Source organism: Prunus avium, chromosome 1, assembly GCF_965620075.1.
Source record: "Prunus avium chromosome 1, drPruAviu1.hap1.1, whole genome shotgun sequence".
In the NCBI taxonomy this organism is placed as follows: domain Eukaryota; kingdom Viridiplantae; phylum Streptophyta; class Magnoliopsida; order Rosales; family Rosaceae; genus Prunus; species Prunus avium.
The window spans coordinates 13971876-13989417 of record NC_142284.1 but is presented as its reverse complement, the minus strand read 5'-3'; the positions used below and the strand labels follow the sequence as shown (position 1 = coordinate 13989417).

The 17542-nt window shown below is 39.2% G+C and overlaps 1 protein-coding gene and 2 pseudogenes across 2 annotated transcripts; 1 reads left to right on the top strand and 2 right to left on the bottom strand.

Moving 5' to 3' along the window:
- Window positions 1–806: 806 nt before the first annotated feature.
- Window positions 807–9174, bottom strand: LOC148297382 (uncharacterized). The gene is made up of 6 exons (XM_088255316.1): window positions 9028–9174; window positions 8878–8944; window positions 8376–8425; window positions 2246–2287; window positions 1360–1635; window positions 807–898 (listed from the first exon to the last, which is right to left on the bottom strand). Exons 1-5 carry the CDS (start codon window positions 9172–9174, stop codon window positions 1396–1398), a joined length of 546 nt encoding a protein of 181 aa, XP_088111442.1. The 3' UTR covers window positions 807–898; window positions 1360–1395.
- Window positions 9175–12938: 3764 nt separating this feature from the next.
- LOC148297381 (flavonol 7-O-rhamnosyltransferase pseudogene) lies at window positions 12939–13472 on the bottom strand (annotated as a pseudogene).
- A 237-nt stretch (window positions 13473–13709) lies between these two features.
- On the top strand, window positions 13710–17397 carry LOC148297380 (uncharacterized; annotated as a pseudogene). The gene is made up of 2 exons (XR_015836657.1): window positions 13710–14037; window positions 14111–17397. The product of XR_015836657.1 is annotated as an uncharacterized LOC148297380 (transcript).
- Window positions 17398–17542: the final 145 nt, after the last annotated feature.

Below are 17542 nucleotides of genomic sequence, written 5' to 3'. Positions count from 1 at the left end.
CCTTGTTTTATGGCACTACACTAATCCTTGTTTTAAGGCACTAAACCTTGTTTTAAGGCACTACCAACTTAAGCACTAGTGTATGTTTTATGCTCTCTTGAGATGAGCTAAAACAACTCCTATAAATAGATGGAGTGTGTGCAAGTGAAGAGATGATGAGAAGCATTAGTGCATACTCTCTAAGTTGGTGTGTGTGAGACAAGAAGTGTGAGTGCATATCAAAGAGTTGTAGTGAGTTTTACACCCACAAAGAGAGAAACCTCATATCTCCCTAAACACTCTCCTTTAGGCAATTCACCAAGAGCCTTGGTCTTGGGTACGTGGAATCAATGGAGTAACTTTCATAGCCAATCCAACGACCTTGGAGACGAAGAACGTGTAGAATCTTGTTGGCGTGTTCGTGACGTGGAAGCATCACGGTGGGCTAGTAATTGCAAGCGGTTTTTCACTTGGAATCTTCCGCAAGGTATGCAGTACCTTATTCCGAATATATATTAACGATTATTAACACAATTATTACATTGTCTAAAAATGTTGGAAGACTACTCGTCTCAGCCTTCTCAACTATTCTGCCTGTAACTCCAAACTGTGTCAGGAAGCTAATGATAACAAGATCTAAGAAGCCTAATTTCAAAAGTCAGTCTCAAAACAAGACCCTCCGAGAGGAAAACAACTGAACTAGTCCATGCAAGTTTTAAAAGAAAGTTCAATAACTGTAACTGTAGAGACTTGATAAACCAATGTTCTCTTCACTGGAAGCCTAGGATCTCGACAGTTGAACAGCCAGAGGAATTACCCTAAGAAAGGGCAGCTGAATCAGTGTGCCGTATCAACTCACAATGCCTAAGAATTCACACCTTTCCTAGGAGCTTATCAGTTTAATGACCTGCTTCGTTTCCTGCATAAAGTGACAATAATATGCATCAGACTAAACTAGGATTGATGGTCACCTTCCTTCATATACAACACTTGGATCTAGTGAATGAACAAATATGCAGAAAAAGCTTCTAGTTTGATAATTCAAAATCTTCATTTACTGAATTTTCAACCAAATAAGAAAAAGAGCAGTTCATAAGTTGGAACAAATATGTATAGAGAGAGAGATATATATATATATATATATATATAGAGAGAGAGAGAGAGAGAGAGAGAGAGAGAGAGAGAGTTTCATGCAGTCAAAATCTTCATCGATTGCATTTTCTACCAAATAAGCAAAAGATGAGTTCACAACTTTGAAACAATACCTAAATTATTGCTTTTTCTAGTTCACTAAAAAATAAAGGAAAATAAAAGCATTTTTTATCATTAATTTTATACCAAATAAGAAAACTGAGAAAAACAAGAACACAGTTACAACACCTCTAGAACTTCGCCACTAGGAGGTACATAATCCATTTAACTGCTGTTTGGAAGGTAGATCCTGAGGATATCTCGCTTTCTAAGTTTATGCCTGCAGGTAGGGCATTTGTGTTGAGTAGCTATGGCTTTCTCAATGCACTTCTTGCAGAAGATGTGACCACACTTTGTCGATGTTTCTTCAATCAACTGGCCTATGCAGATTGCACAAGTGAAACCAGGTGCCTCTGGCAGGAACTCACTCTGGGGCACAACTGGAGGCACGGGAACATTAGTTGCCTGCCATCAGAAACTTCCAAGCTTAGTTCCAGAAATTTGCACCAATCTGCCGGTTAGATATACGTAATTAACAGTTTCATGCATACTACTCATAAATTCAACATGAGCTGTTAAAAGAAGTGCTAGATAAGTTCTTCAAAATAATTTGGAGGGGTCCGATAATCACTTTCTTGTCTTTCAAAGACAAATTACCAAACAACAAATCTGGCATCTAACCAAATATGTCAGAGATCTGCAACTATGTGCCGCTACTATGCAAAGGTAAAAAAGAAAAAAGAAATGAGAAGAAATGAACATTTAAGTAATTTAAACTTCAAAAGCAGTTGTTTGAACTTCAAGTTAAATCAGGTGTCATCCCCACTGAAGGTTGACATGTAATCAGTTGAAAAGTAGGATGTTCAAATTCAATCTTCTTTTTTTGGCTATTTTATACATGAAACATATGTATGTTCATAGTGATGTTATTTAGTAGCTGTATCATATATGCAACATAAGTGCCAATGTGCTACTCTATATAAAGTGAGAAGAGAAGTGGATATACTAAAGCAAGGAAATAGCATCATAAGAACTTAGGGAAGATTCTTACAATATACTCTGGTTTGTTACGAACAGTATCCTCTGGTTTGTTACGAACATCAACATTGACCGAAACCTCCCAGCTGGAAGCTCCAAGTTGGCTAAAGGCACGGAAATTTGTCAATGTCAAATTAGGAAGAGATATTGAAGGTTGAGTAGAGATAATGGAGAGTGTAGAGAATTTGGGAGCTATGCATATTTTCTGATTTCAACTTATGTTAATTCTATTACACATCAAAACATATATACATGTAATAACCCTAAAACATTCCATGAAACATTCCCTAAGACATTCCATGAAACATTCCCTAAAACAAGGATTACATTGCTCAAGAAAAGTATTCCCTAAAACAAGGAATGAGACAAGTGCCATGAGACAAGGGGTGTCTTGTGTTTCATGTCTTTGTGTTCCACAAAGGACAATCACACAAGAAGCCAATATTGCTAACATTCCCCCTCAAGTTGGTGCATAGATATCACCAATGCCCAACTTGACCAGTGAGTTGTGGAATACCCGGCTAGAAACTGCTTTTGTCAAAATATCGGCCAGCTGGTCTTCGGACCTGACAAACGAAAGCTGAATTTCTTTATTGTCAAGTTTTTCTTTAATGAAGTGTCGATCCACTTCAACATGTTTAGTACGATCATGTTGGACTGGATTGTGTGCAATGGATATTGAAGCCTTGTTATCACACTGTAGATGCATTCCTAATGTAGGTGCATATCCAATCTCTGTAAGCAATTTCTTTAACCAAAGGAGTTCGCAAATTCCTTTGGTCATGCCTCTGAATTCGGCTTCTGCACTAGACAAAGCAACAACATTCTGTTTCTTGCTTCTCCAAGTAACCAAGTTACCACCAACAAATGTGAAGTACCCTGATGTTGATCGTCTATCAGTGACATTCCCTGCCCAATCTGCATCTGTATAGCCACTGATATTTAGATGACCATTCTTAGAGAACATAAGTCCTTTACCCGGTGCGGACTTCAAATATTTAAGAATTCTAAGAACCGCATCCATATGATCTTCACTCGGACAATGCATAAACTGACTAGCAACACTTACAGCATACGCAATGTCGGGTCGGGTATGGGATAGGTAGATCAGTCGTCCCACCAATCTCTGATATCTTTCTTTGTTAGTGGGTACTTGATTGGGATATTCCCCAAGGCGGTGATTCTGAACGATTGGAGTGTCCACAGGTTTGCAATCCAACATTCCCGTTTCTGCCAATAAATCTAAAACATACTTCCTTTGTGAGAGAAAAATGCCTTGCTTTGATCGAGCAACTTCAATGCCCAAGAAGTACTTGAGTCCACCAAGATTTTTCATTTCAAACTCCTTTGCTAAACATTGTTGGAGTTGAGAAATTTCCTGCTTATCATTCCCAGTAATAATCATATCATCAACATAAATGATAAGAGCTGTTACCTTTCCTCCCTTGTGTTTTAAGAACAGAGTATGGTTAGATTACTCTGCTTAAAACCATAATTCTTCATTGCCAAGGTAAAACGCCCAAACCATGCCCGGGGAGACTGTTTCAATCCATATAATGCCTTCCGTAATCTGCACACCACATTAGCAGGAGTAGATGTAACATATCCTGGTGGGATATCCATGTAGACTTCTTCTGTGAGTTCTCCATGGAGAAAGGCATTCTTCACATCAAATTGGTGGAGAGGCCAATCAAAATTTGTTGCAAGGGACAATAGCACTCGAACAGTGTTAAGTTTTGCAACCGGGGCAAAGGTTTCTTCATAGTCAATACCATATGTTTGCGTGTAACCCTTTGCCACAAGTCGTGCTTTGTAGCGTTCAATTGACCCATCAGTATTGTATTTCAAGGTGTAAACCCATCTGCATCCGACAGTCCTTTTTCCCCGAGGTAAACTCTCCAGTGTCCATGTGTGATTTTTCTCCAGAGCATGCATCTCTTCCTTCATTGCGTGAACCCATTTTGGATCCTTCAATGCCTCACTCACTTTGGTTGGAATATAAATTGCAGATAATTGGTGTACAAAGCCTTGGAGAGGTGCATATAATTTTTCAGCAGAAACATAGTTTGCAATTGGATACTTCGATGCTTTGCCATTATCCGGTGAATACCGAATTGGTGGTTTTCCCCGGTTCTGTCTATTGGGTAATTGATATCTAACAGTTTCATCAACTAAAACATTAGATGTAGTAGAATCACGTACCTCAGGAGTATTCTCAGGAGATTGATCAGCTGGTACTGAGATGTGAGGGGGGTCTTCATCACTATCGTCGGCGAAGTAGGAAAAAATATTGTGCTCTCTGCTGTGGAGCGACCGGTCGCTGGGCTCCTGGCGACCGGTCGTTTTTGTACAGATTCGAATTTCAGCTTCAGCGCTTGGAAGCGACCGGTCGATGGGCTCCTGGCGACCGGTCGTTTCTGGACAGATTCGAAACTCAGCTTCAGCGCTTGGAAGCGACCGGTCGCTGGGCTCCTGGCGACCGGTCGTTTTTGTACATGTTCCAATTTCAGCTTCAGCGCTTGGAAGCGACCGGTCACTGGGCTCCTGGCGACCGGTCGTTTCTGGACAGATTCGAAACTCAGCTTCAGCGCTTGGAAGCGACCGGTCGCTGGGCTCCTAGCGACCGGTCGTTTTTGTACAGATTCGATTTTCACCTTCAGAACTTCTATGCGACCGGTCGCTAGGCTCCTGGCGACCGGTCGCTTTTGGGCAGGTTACATTTTCTTCTGGACTTTTGGGATCCGTTTTGCTCCAATCTTCAAGTTCTTGAATTTCCAGGGCCTCCTTGCCCAGTGGTTCTCTTTGTATGTCTCTGTGAGGCGGAGAGTTGGACATCGGATCATGAAAAAACATTTCCGATTCCATAAAAGTGACATCCAAAGTGACATATGTACGACGACTGGAGGGGTGATAGCATCGATATCCCTTCTGATGGGCAGCATAGCCTACAAAAACACATCTGATAGCACATGGATCAAGCTTGCCACGTTGATTCTTATGGAGGTGTACGAATGCCACACAACCAAAGACTCGGGGCGGAAGCATCTGAACAGAGGGCAAGGGCCCATGTTGGGCAAGTGCTTGTAATGGAGTCCGGAAGTCTAAAACTTTGGAAGGCATTCGGTTGATGAGGTAGACTGCAGTGACTATAGCATCATCCCAATGATGGCGAGGAACATGAGCTCCAATCAAAAGAGCTCGTGATGTTTCAAGGAGGTGTCGATTTTTTCTTTCCGCAACACCATTCTGTTGAGGAGTTTGAGGACAAGTGGTCTCATGAATGATGCCATGCATTTGGAAGTAGGTCTGAAAATCATGGTTGATATATTCACCTCCATTGTCAGAACGGAGGACTTGAATCTTGGTAGAGAATTGAGTGTCAATTTGCTTATGAAATGACTGAAATATAGGGAACACATCAGTTTTATTTTTCATCATGAAGAGCCAAGTCATGCGGGTACAATCATCCACAAAGGTAATAAACCATCGGAAGCCAGAAGTTGTGGAGATAGGTGAAGGACCCCAAACATCAGAATGTATCAAAGCAAATGGAGCAACACTTTTATTTGTACTTAATGGATAAGAGGCTCTGTGGCTCTTGGCCAAGATACAAGTATCACATTGGAAATCAGTGGTACAGGAATTTGAAAACAAATCTGGAAATAGATGTCTCATATAGCCAAAAGACGGATGCCCCAAACGTCGGTGCCATAGCCAAAGTTGTCGATCCTTCCAAGTCGATGAGTGCTTCACACTATGTGCCTTTCCCATACTGAAATCATCCACATAGTACAACCCCCCTCTCTTAGTACCACGACCAATGATCTCCTTCGTGAGAATATCCTGAAATAGACAGAAATCGGGATACATGAGTACACAACAATTTAGTTGCTCAGTAGCTTGGCCAACAGACATCAATTTATTAGACAACGATGGGACAAGCAAAGTATTTTGAAGAGTAAGGGATGGAGAGAGGCCAATGGTTCCAGCACCGACCACGGGAGAAGTAACACCATTTGCGTTGGCAATACTTGTTCGTTGTGGTGTAGTTGTACTTAGAAAATCAGTTGGATCGAACGTCATATGATCTGTGGCTCCTGAATCAATAATCCAACATGTGGAGTCACTTGTATATGATGTATGAAATACATATCCACAGTTACCTGAGTCACTAAAAGATGGAGAGTTCTTTTCTGGTGCTGAGGTAGATTCTTCATGAGGAATTAATGTTACCGGAGAGTCCATGGTGACAAGGGCAGCACGACCCGTTCCTCCAGTAGCAAGTTTACGAGCCTTGAGACCCTCCCACCACTCTGGATAGCCATGTAGTTTAAAACAGGTTTCTCGAGTGTGTTTTGGATTCCCGCAGTGAGTGCAACCATTCCCATTTGTGGGAGCCTTGGGTCGAGAAGATGGTGGAGTAATCGTCTTGTTGGTAGTGGTCTGTAGTTGGAGAGAAGCAGCAACTGGGGTTGAAGTTGGGCGAGAGGGTCGGTATGTTCCTTTTGTTGACAATCCTACTCCGGTTGGTGTTGGAGCTCCTAACATCACAGCTTGTCGAATATCTTCTCGTCGAACATGAGCATAGGCTTGCTCTACTGTAGGGAATGGACTCATTTGGAGCACATCACTTCGGGCTTTGTCAAGTCGGTCATCCAAACCATCCAAGAAAATATAAACTCGATCTTCTTGGATGATATCATAGTATTTCTTGATATCCAGCTCACACTTCATTTCATTTGGACGACGAAAATCGATTTCTCTCCATAAGTCTTGGAGATCATTGTAGTAAGTTTCAATCGAACCTCCCCCTTGTCGCATACGGGAGATTCGCCTTTTAAGATCATACACCTGGGAGGTGTCAGTGCCATCAAAGTAAGTTGTGGCAATTGCATCCCATACTCCTTTGGCCGTCGGGAATCTAATGAAGTTGCCAATCAACCTTGGCTCCATGGAGTTGATTAGCCACCCTTTCACAATTGCATTTTCTGTCCGCCATCGGTTGAATGTAGAGTCTGTCTGAGGAGGTGCTGGGAGCTCACCCGTGAGATATCCCAGCTTGTCTTTGCCAGCAACATACATCTCAATAACTTGAGACCATAAGGCATAGTTGGAGCCATCCAATTTAATGCCAATTTGTACAGAGGAGGTTTCGTAGGTAATTGTCGGAGTCGGAGTCGTAGTCGATGTTGATGCTTGTGTCTTCATCAACTCAGCCATTTGAGTAGCAAACTCTGTGAAGGTAGGTTGATAAGGAGTAGCCGGATCGGTGGTGCTACTTTCAGTGGGAAAGAAATCGTTTTCTCCCATGATTGCAGCAACGATTCGAGACTAGAGTCAGCAAGATCGCTGCTCTGATACCATGTCAAATTAGGAAGAGATATTGAAGGTTCAGTAGAGATAATGGAGAGTGTAGAGAATTTGGGAGCTATGCATATTTTCTGATTTCAACTTATGTTAATTCTATTACACATCAAAACATATATACATGTAATAACCCTAAAACATTCCATGAAATATTCCCTAAGACATTCCATGAAACATTCCCTAAAACAAGGATTACATTGCTCAAGAAAAGTATTCCCTAAAACAAGGAATGAGACAAGTGCCATGAGACAAGGGGTGTCTTGTGTTTCATGTCTTTGTGTTCCACAAAGGACAATCACACAAGAAGCCAATATTGCTAACAGTCAATTCTGTTGATAGTAGATTCTGTTGGAGGGGTCCGATAATCACTTTCTTGTCTTTCAAAGACAAATTACCAAACAACAAATCTGGCATCTAACCAAATATGTCAGAGATCTGCAACTATGTGCCGCTACTATGCAAAGGTAAAAAAGAAAAAAGAAATGAGAAGAAATGAACATTTAAGTAATTTAAACTTCAAAAGCAGTTGTTTGAAGCTTCAAATTAAATCAGGTGTCATCCCCACTGAAGGTTGACATGTAATCAGTTGAAAAGTAGGATGTTCAAATTCAATCTTCTTTTTTTGGCTATTTTATACATGAAACATATGTATGTTCATAGTGATGTTATTTAGTAGCTGTATCATATATGCAACAGAAGTGCCAATGTGCTACTCTATATAAAGTGAGAAGAGAAGTGGATATACTAAAGCAAGGAAATAGCATCATAAGAACTTAGGGAACATCAACATTGACCGAAACCTCCCAGCTGGAAGCTCCAAGTTGGCTAAAGGCACGGAAATTTGTCAATTCTGTTGATAGTAGATTATAAGGTCAAGTGCAACCAAGAACACTTCAATAAGACATAACTTACATTGTACCTTCAATATTGCAGAAATGGGTAGGAAAAAAATTCACCTTAAAGTATTTAATTAAACTATGAAAAACTTTAGACTAATCAAGAGAGACACTGAACAGAGAATCTCGGTAACACGACCAAAACAGAATAACAATTAACTACCTACGTGAACTGTTATTTTAACTGAGGAGCATAGCTCAAGAAATATATTGAAAAAATATCATTCCAGAGACACATAATCTCCTACAAAGCTATGGTCTCTTGCAAGTAACATGACGATGAGAATGTAAAGAACTAATCAGTAGTGTAGCGCAACTGTCCGAATTTGATGCTTGGATCATGTAAGAAGTACATGCAGAAGGGAAAACATTAATAAACCTGAAAGCCTGCTATAGAATTCTGCACCTTCAGAAAGACCTTCTATGACTCTACGGCTTCTCCGAGAAGGATTTCGTCGTGAATTATTCGTGGCCTAAAACGAGTTGGCACCAGAAAATTAAAATCAACTTTAAGCATTTTTCATATAACATTCAATAGTAAAGATAAATATCATACTTCCGCAAATTTCCTTGGTGAGATTATAACAACTTCATCATCCACAAAATTAGGAGGTGGATAATTAAGGTCCAAATCTATTATCCTTCCCATTGCAACATCTCTCACATTCCACCGTTGAAATTCACTAGATCCTTCTATGCTCATGCTAACAAGCTGATTTATCAGTTTTCAAACAAAAACCTGAACATTCAGAAAGACATTTTAATTTGAGATAACCAGTTCTGAGTTCACAAACAAATTTTCCCTGATGTTATCTAGTTACTGAGGAAAAATAAAAAGGGGTCTCAAACATTGGTCTTAACAATTAAAGAAATATCACTTGCACTATTTTATCTTTTTTGCCAAGAACTTAAAAAAATCTTTGCATCGTTTTTGTTCTTGAACATGAGAAGAAAAATTCATCAGAATGCATTCAATTTTTTTTTTTTTTTTTTAAGTATATTCCCTAGAAGATTTGGCCCCTTCTCTTTTTCCCCACAAGAAAATATCCACCGTGTCAAAAACACAATTCACAAACTTAAACCACCTAAACCCTAAAAATATATTCCCTAGCTTGAATTCTGCTTTTGTATCCAAAAATCAATCAGCCAACATGGCAAACAGACTAATGCAAGATAATACAATGACAGCAATAGCCGTAGCACACACACATACATACAAAAACACATATATTTCAGAATTTTTTAAAAACTATATATAAAAATTGATCAAATAACGAATAAATCAAAACCCAAAACCCAAAATTTCCAAAGTCAAAACTAAAACCTAAATTGATCATATAATCTGTAGTATTTCTTTTACAAGCCCGGTGCCAACATAATGTCTCTCGTTGAATGGAAAAGAAGTACCAAAAGGCTCAAAGTACCTAAAAGTCAAACCAGTACATAAGCATTATAACAAACACTACGATACATTAAGGAAAACTCTCTGGGAAGAAGATGTTTATAATGGGAAGAGATGTATTTGGAAAAAAAAATTAAAATTAAAATAACGAAACTCTTGTGGGGAGATGTGAATTTTCAGCTTAATTGCATTCAGAAAATTAAAACAATTATCTAATTATGTGGTAACAGTTGTTGATAAAGATGGAACTAGCTAGTGCTCAATAATTGAATTTTGGAAGTGCATTGACATCTACACTCACTCTACTTATATATATTACCACATCAATTAAGCCAGCACCATATGGTCACTTTTATTGTAAATGAAGTTCAAGTTCATCAAGCATTTTATTACCAAAATAAATATTAAAATGAAAAAAGTAAAACTTACATGGCTCGCAAGAATGTACCCCAAAAAAATAAATTGAATACAGCTTTGACCCGTATTCCAGTCTTTGTAATTTTCTTGGATGACAAGATAATTCTAAAAATCCTCAGCAAATATTGACTGAGAAGAAAAAAGTTCAAAACCTTTCTGTGTTCCAAATATTCCGACCCTTTCATTTTGAAGAAAAGCACTACTACTAAAATCTGACATAATAAACTGTAATGGGTTAGAAATTGTTCACCCGTTTTTTATATGATCCTGTGATGGTAGGGTAAAGTTCCCCATTGGCTTGAAAACCATTTATGGTCAACAAGTCAATTTTCTTTTATGTATGAGCGTGTCACTGCTAGCAGTTTAGAACCCTAGCAGACTTCTAAAAAATAGATAACTTGTGCCCCAAGTTACTGATTCTAAATAAGCAATTGTGAATTTGGGTGAGGAATATCTCCCAAGTAAGTTCTTTTTCTTGCCTCAAACTGGTGAGGACTTCACAATTTTTCACAGTACAAAAACTGGCAGTTCTTGGCCAAAATAAAAGTTGAAAATGAGTTCAAACTGTTTGAAATAATAAACACAAACTGACTACTGAACAAAAATTAAAACAGAGAAAAGCTACCAAGTCTGGAAAGGTAGAACACTGGGCTTCGACTTCTGTCTGTTTTGGTGACTTTTGTCCATTCCAAGACATTTCTTTTCCTTATCGATGAATGGAATGTAAAAGAACAAGGGATCTAGAGAAACTGCAATAACACATGAAATTACAATTATCTTATTCCACAGTGAAGCTGAAAGAAGTTTTGTTTCCCATTTTTTCTCTGGTCTAAGTCCTCCACTTTTGGATGTGGGATGTCGTGCTTGCCCCTTAGCATTTTCCGTATTGAAAGCTATACCTGGTGTAGTGCTGATTAAAAGAAAAATGCAATCAGAAAATTAAAAGAAGTAACACGACTTAACGTAGAAATTAAAGTATCTAACCCAAAATCAAAATGAAATGTAATATATATATATATATATATATACTTGTAAAATGTTATGATACTCACTAGGCACCCCAATTAGTGTACAGAAAGAGAAATAAAATAAAGAATAGAGAAAAATAATGATTTTATTATTACACTGTTTGTAAAAACTAACTATATAATCATAAAATGCACAATCCTTTAAATGGCGAAATTATGAAACTCTAGAGATGTTAAAACTGCAAAAATACACGTGACAATTACAAATAAACATAACTGCTAACTTTTCACACAAATAGGATAATACTGTGATTTGAAATGTACAGTTAAATCCTTTTAAAATGATATCGATATAAAAGAAACAAACCTTACGACAATGATCGAATCTTCATTTTTAGGGTGCCGTGTGGCCATGACTTGGGCCTTTTTATATCTTGGATAGGATAATTTGAATGGATTCCTCAATTTTCTGAACGAGTTCTGAAAAATCGAAAAATAAAGAACCTGCAAATAATTAGTAAAAGGCTTAACCATTCAAGTAATTTAATTTTTTGATCTCGTTGGATGGCTAACCTCCCCTGAATTGATCAGTGTCTCATCCAAACGTGACCTTCATTTGAATCCACGTGTATGTGTATCTTGTATGGATTCAAACATGACCTTCATTTGAATCCATACAAGATAAATATTGTAAGATGAAGAGAGATTAGAAGAGAAGAAGAACCTTCTAGAAATAAGGATGATCTGTGAGGCAGAAACTGAATTGAAAGGGTTCTTTATGTAGACCTTTTACAACTGGTAACAAAAATTAGGCCTTAAAACAAATTTCATTTTACTTGTGGAAATGTTTAAAAAATTTATATATAAAGCAATGATTGAACAAAAGAAAAAAAAAATGAAAGAGATTGGAAGAAAAATATGACATTTTAAGTAGTAGAATGCACCAAAGGAAGAAAGAGGGGTAGAACATTATATGTTAATTATATCAACTACAAATTACTCCTTCTAAAGTCATTTATAGTCGTTATTTTTTTCCCAAAGATAGTCCATTTGATACATTATAACCAGAACATCAACTCATCAATCATCATTATAAAAAAAAGTATTATTTCTTCACCCTAGTAGGACTTGAACATAGATGTGGTTTATATAAAATTTTAAAAAAAACCATTAATGCAAGATGGAACTTCAGAAATCTTGATATTAGCTTCTTATATATACTAGTATACTATTGTACCTCATATTAAGAAACTATTTTAGATGCAGCTTTTAAAAGAACAATAAAATAAACAAATATTCTGAGGTCCTCTTTGAGATGGGCCCCAAGGCAGTAGTCCTTCTCGCCCTGCCTCAGGGCCAGGCCAGGTTCTTTTGCTAGTAAGAAAAAGCAGTGGGGGTTACTAGGCAAGTTCGTGAAATTTTTAAGTAGGGGCAATGAGTTCTGTTTCCCTCTATTGACTTACCAAGACTTTGTTTTTTGGATAGATTACAAACCCAAGTCTCCCCGTACCAGTCGGTCCATTTCTAATATCTTCTTCTAATTAATTCTTTCTATATTTTACAAGGAAATTGAAAGCCTATTTCTTATAGTTTTTTCTTCCTTACTTCCAGTTCGTTTTATTGATATGTTAGTATTTAGATGTTATTCTTGTAGAACAACTTGTCAACTTGTCATAATGGTCAGCTTGCATGGTAATCCAACAGCTCATCCACCAAATACGATCCAACGGCCCGATGCCTCAGTATTTCATCTTGCGGGGCCCACCCTTTGATCACGAGGCCTCTCCTCTCCACACGATCTCCGAACCCATATGGGATCATGCTCTGATACTCTTCATCAACATCCGTTCCTTTCATTAGGGGCCTCACGACCCAAATGAAGAGGGCCCCATTCTCCTCTAGTGCACTAGCTACAGCCTCCATCTGCCTTCTGTTCATTGTGATATGACTTCCAAATGCCACGTATACAATCGACAGGTCCCCGTGGTGCGAGTCGAGCCACTTGATGACCTCGTGGGTTGGAACGGACGAGCCAATTGTTAATCCAACTCTTTCATTCTTTCCAATTGGGCTCGACTGGACTGGCAGCAGTGGCCCGAAAGCCCAAACCCGATCATGCTTCATGAACTTCTTGACGAGCTCTAGCTCCTGAGTCTCCAACTCGGTGAATGAGTTGAGAATGAGTCCCCAACTCTCCAAACTCAATGCACGCATCTTGGAAATTACATGAGCGCAAATGTTTGGCATGTCAACTGGGCCACTGCCACGTTGCAAACAATTTTGGCCCATGAAATCACCTTGTGTGCATTCACAGGAACGAAACCAATATGACGTCGGATCCCCAGCTGTTGGGCCAATTTCTGTGTCCAAGGCCCAAGAAAGAAGTTGGAAATGATTACTGTGGGAGGAGGAGAAGGGTTGAACCACTCCAAAACGGGGTCGTTTAGTTTGCTCAATGGGGAGGTTTTTGGGATTCTTGAGAATGGAGGGCTGGTCGGGTGGAAAAGGGAGGACTAGGATTTGGATTGAAGTTGGGTGTGTAGAGAGAACGGGGTTGAGATAGTGGAGGCTTTTGGGTGTGACTAAAATGGTGATGGTTAGGCCACGAAGAGCGAGCTGGTGTTAGGGTCATGTAGTCGGTTAATTTTAGGGTTCGTTCACCAAAGATAAGCCTCGGCAAAATGTCCCTCGCACGAGCTCAGATGTCCACGCCATATTGAACTGAGATTGACAAAGATAAGGATGAAGATGAGGATGCTAACCACAAGCCCACGACCAGGTAATCGTTCTTTTATCACTCCCTTTCTGTTGAAAAGAAGTGAATTTCATTCTGATGCTGATAATAATGTGAGTGATATGGAGACTCTGATTCAAACACGGTGCAAATCGGGAACACTTAAGTCAGATGAAGCATTGGGTTACTTCAATTCCATGATTCGAATTGAACCCATTCCCTCTTATTGGACTTTTAACTGTTTGTTTGGGGCACTTTACAAGATGAAGCAATATTCTGCTGTGGTATCTATGTATAAACAGCTGATGGGTTGTCGTCAATTCCAACCTGATGTCAGTACAATGAATATTTTCATGAATTGCATGTGCCGTCTGAACAGGGTGGACTTGGGTTTCTCTATCTTAGCACTTACCCTTAAATATGGTCTTGAGCCTGATGCTTATTCTCTGAATGCTTTGCTTCACGGGCTTTGCAAGAATAGCTCCCTGTCTGAGGCAATGGAGTTGTTCTGGAAAATTGAAGAGAAAGGATACCCATGTGATGAATTCACTTATTCTACTATAATTAATGGGCTATGCAAAGCCGGGAAAACTTGTATGGCACTCAAGATGCTAAAGGAGATGCAGGAACACAGAAAGTCTAAGCTGAACCCATCATGCTACACTCCAGGCATTGGTAACCTTTGTAAAGAAAGGCGAATAGAAGAGGCCTTGACCCTATTTCAAGATATGATCAACAACGGTGTTGGACCAGACATCTTCAGTTACAATTCTCTAATTAAAGGATTATGCAACATGAATCATTGGGAAGACGTATTCTCTCTGCTTGAAAAGATGAAGGATCAAGGACTCATGCCAGATGTTGTCACCTACAATACTCTAATTCATGGATTGTGCCAATCAGGCAAGTGGGAAAAAGCCAAGAGCTTCTTGATTTGCATGGTTGATAGTGGAATTTCACCAAATGTATATACCTTCGCTGTTCTAATCAGTGCTCTTTGCAAAGAAGAAAGAATTCAAGAAGCGCTTGCTCTGTTCGAAGAGATGACTGGGAAAGGCATAAATCCTAATGTTGTCATTTTCAATTCCTTAATTTCTGCTTCATGCAAGTGTTGCAAATGGGAAGATGCCGCACAGTTTTTTCAAAACATGGTTGATAGTGGAATTTCACCAGATGTATACACCTACGCTGTTCAAATCAGTGCTCTTTGCCGAGAAGAAAGAATTCAAGAAGCGCTTGCTCTGTTCGAAGACATGACTGGGAAAGGCATAAATCCTAATGTTTTCATTTTCAATTCCTTAATTTCTGCTTCATGCAAGTGCTGCAAATGGGAAGAAGTCGCACAGTTATTTCAAAACATGGTTGATAGTGGAATTTCACCAGATGTATATACCTACGGTGTTCTAATCAGTGCTCTTTGCAAAGAAGAAAGAATTCAAGAAGCGCTTGCTCTGTTCAAAGACATGACTGGGAAAGGCATAAATCCTGATGTTGTCATTTTCAATTCCTTAATTTCTGCTTCATGCAAGTGTTGCAAATGGGAAGAAGCCGCACAGTTATTTCAAAACATGATTGATTGTGGATCCTTGCCTGATATTGCAACATTCACCGCTGTGTTGGATGCTTTGTGCAAGGAAGGGAAAACGGTAGAGGCACTTAATCTTGTGGTAGAAATGACCCGTAGAGGTCAAATGCCTAATCTTGTGACTTACAACTCCTTAATTAATGGATTGTGCCACAAAGTTGTTGAATAAAATGATGGGTGAAGGAATCCCACCAGATGTTGTAACCTTTAACATTGTTATAAAATATCTTTGCAAGGACCGAAGGACCAATGAAGCCCTCACTGTGCTAGAGCTAATGACTGAAGGAGGTCTAAAACCTGACGTTGTCACTTACAACTGTTTAATATATGGCATGTGCCATACAGCTCAATCGGGAGAAGCCACAAGGTTGTTTGATGAAATGGTAGGTCGAGGGATCTTACCTGATGCCATAGTGTTGAGAACACTTTTGGATGCTCTCTGCCAAGAAAGGATGACAGAGGAGGCTCGCAAAGTATTTGAGGCAAAAATTAAGTATGGTATGGAGCTTAGCACAATATCTTGCAGTAGGTTGGTTAATGAATACTGTTTGCTTGGCAGGATGGATAAGGCAAAGAAGGCCTTTAATTTCTTGGTGGCTCTGGGTCATGTGCCTGATATTGCTTCTTGCTATAACGCCTTGGTGAATGGTTATGTGCAAGATAAAAGAATGGGTAAAGCTTTGAGGCTTGCTAAAGAAATGATCCAAAAAGGATTGATGCCTGATCTAGAGACACAAAAAACTTTGAAAGGTTTCCGTTGTAGAAGGCATGTTGCATCTGCAGAATAAGCTTTTGACTCCTCTAATGCGAATTATTTCATGCTGAATCTCTTTACATGGTATGAAATTTAAATTGTACATAGCGGTCATATGCCATTAAACTTCTAATTGATGTAATTGGATTCCCTAATTTGATGGAACATGTTAGATCGATTTTGATATCCTAATTTTAGGGATTATGCTGCCAATCCAGTCAGGATGCAATCCAAATAAAACCAATTCAACTATGCTGCAAAACTACATGCTTTATTTTCCTCTACTTGCTGTCTGGAGTTGAAGACACCTCCCCTACCTTCTTGGCAACGGCCTGGGCATGGAGTTGCGAAGGCCAATTGTGATGGTGGTTGTCCTCGGTTCAATCAGCTTGCACTTTTGGGTAGGTGTTTCGAGATAACCATGGTTGGTTCAAGGCGAGGGGTTGTCAGGGGCTCAGTTCATGTGTTTGTAGTGCCATGTCTGAAGTGTAGGCTATTAGAAGAGCTTTGGAGGTGGTGACTCGACATGGGTGGAGGAAAGTTATTGTAGAATCCGATGCTAAAGTGCTCATTGAGGCTCTACATGGTAAGTCGCTCATTTATGCTCTCTTGCGGGGCTTGTTACATGATATAAGGGCTCTTTCCAGGAAGTTTGTTGCTGTTAGTTTTGCTTTCATTCTGCAATATTGTACTATGGCTTCTTTTCCTTCCCAACTTGGTCAGTGTTATGAGTGGCTGGGGTTGCCGCCATTTGGCTTCTCTGCAACATGGGTAATTGGGAAGAATTACTTTCTCTACTTGAAAAAGTGATAGATCAAGGAGTCTAGCCAAATGTTGTCTCTTACAACACTCTAATTTGCATGGTTGATGTAGGAATCACAAGATGTATATACCTGTAGGCCTTGTTTGGTAGGCTGAATTGGACTGGACATCTCCAATTAGATTGGACAAAAGTCATTGCTGTTGTTTGGTGTACTTAAGTGTGACACAGACTGGATTTTGGAGCCAAATCCAAAATAACCTGGACTCTTATTATCGATAAATAATAATAATGATAAATAATAAATTTATTGTCTTTTGATTAAGAATAACAGTAATTGTCTTCTTATTATCGATATTGTTATGCTCTGTTTTTCGTTACATATGAAGGTGGAAGTGGGTGCCAAGATCTGCAAATCGTGCGGCGATTGGTTTAAGAGCTATGGAACTGC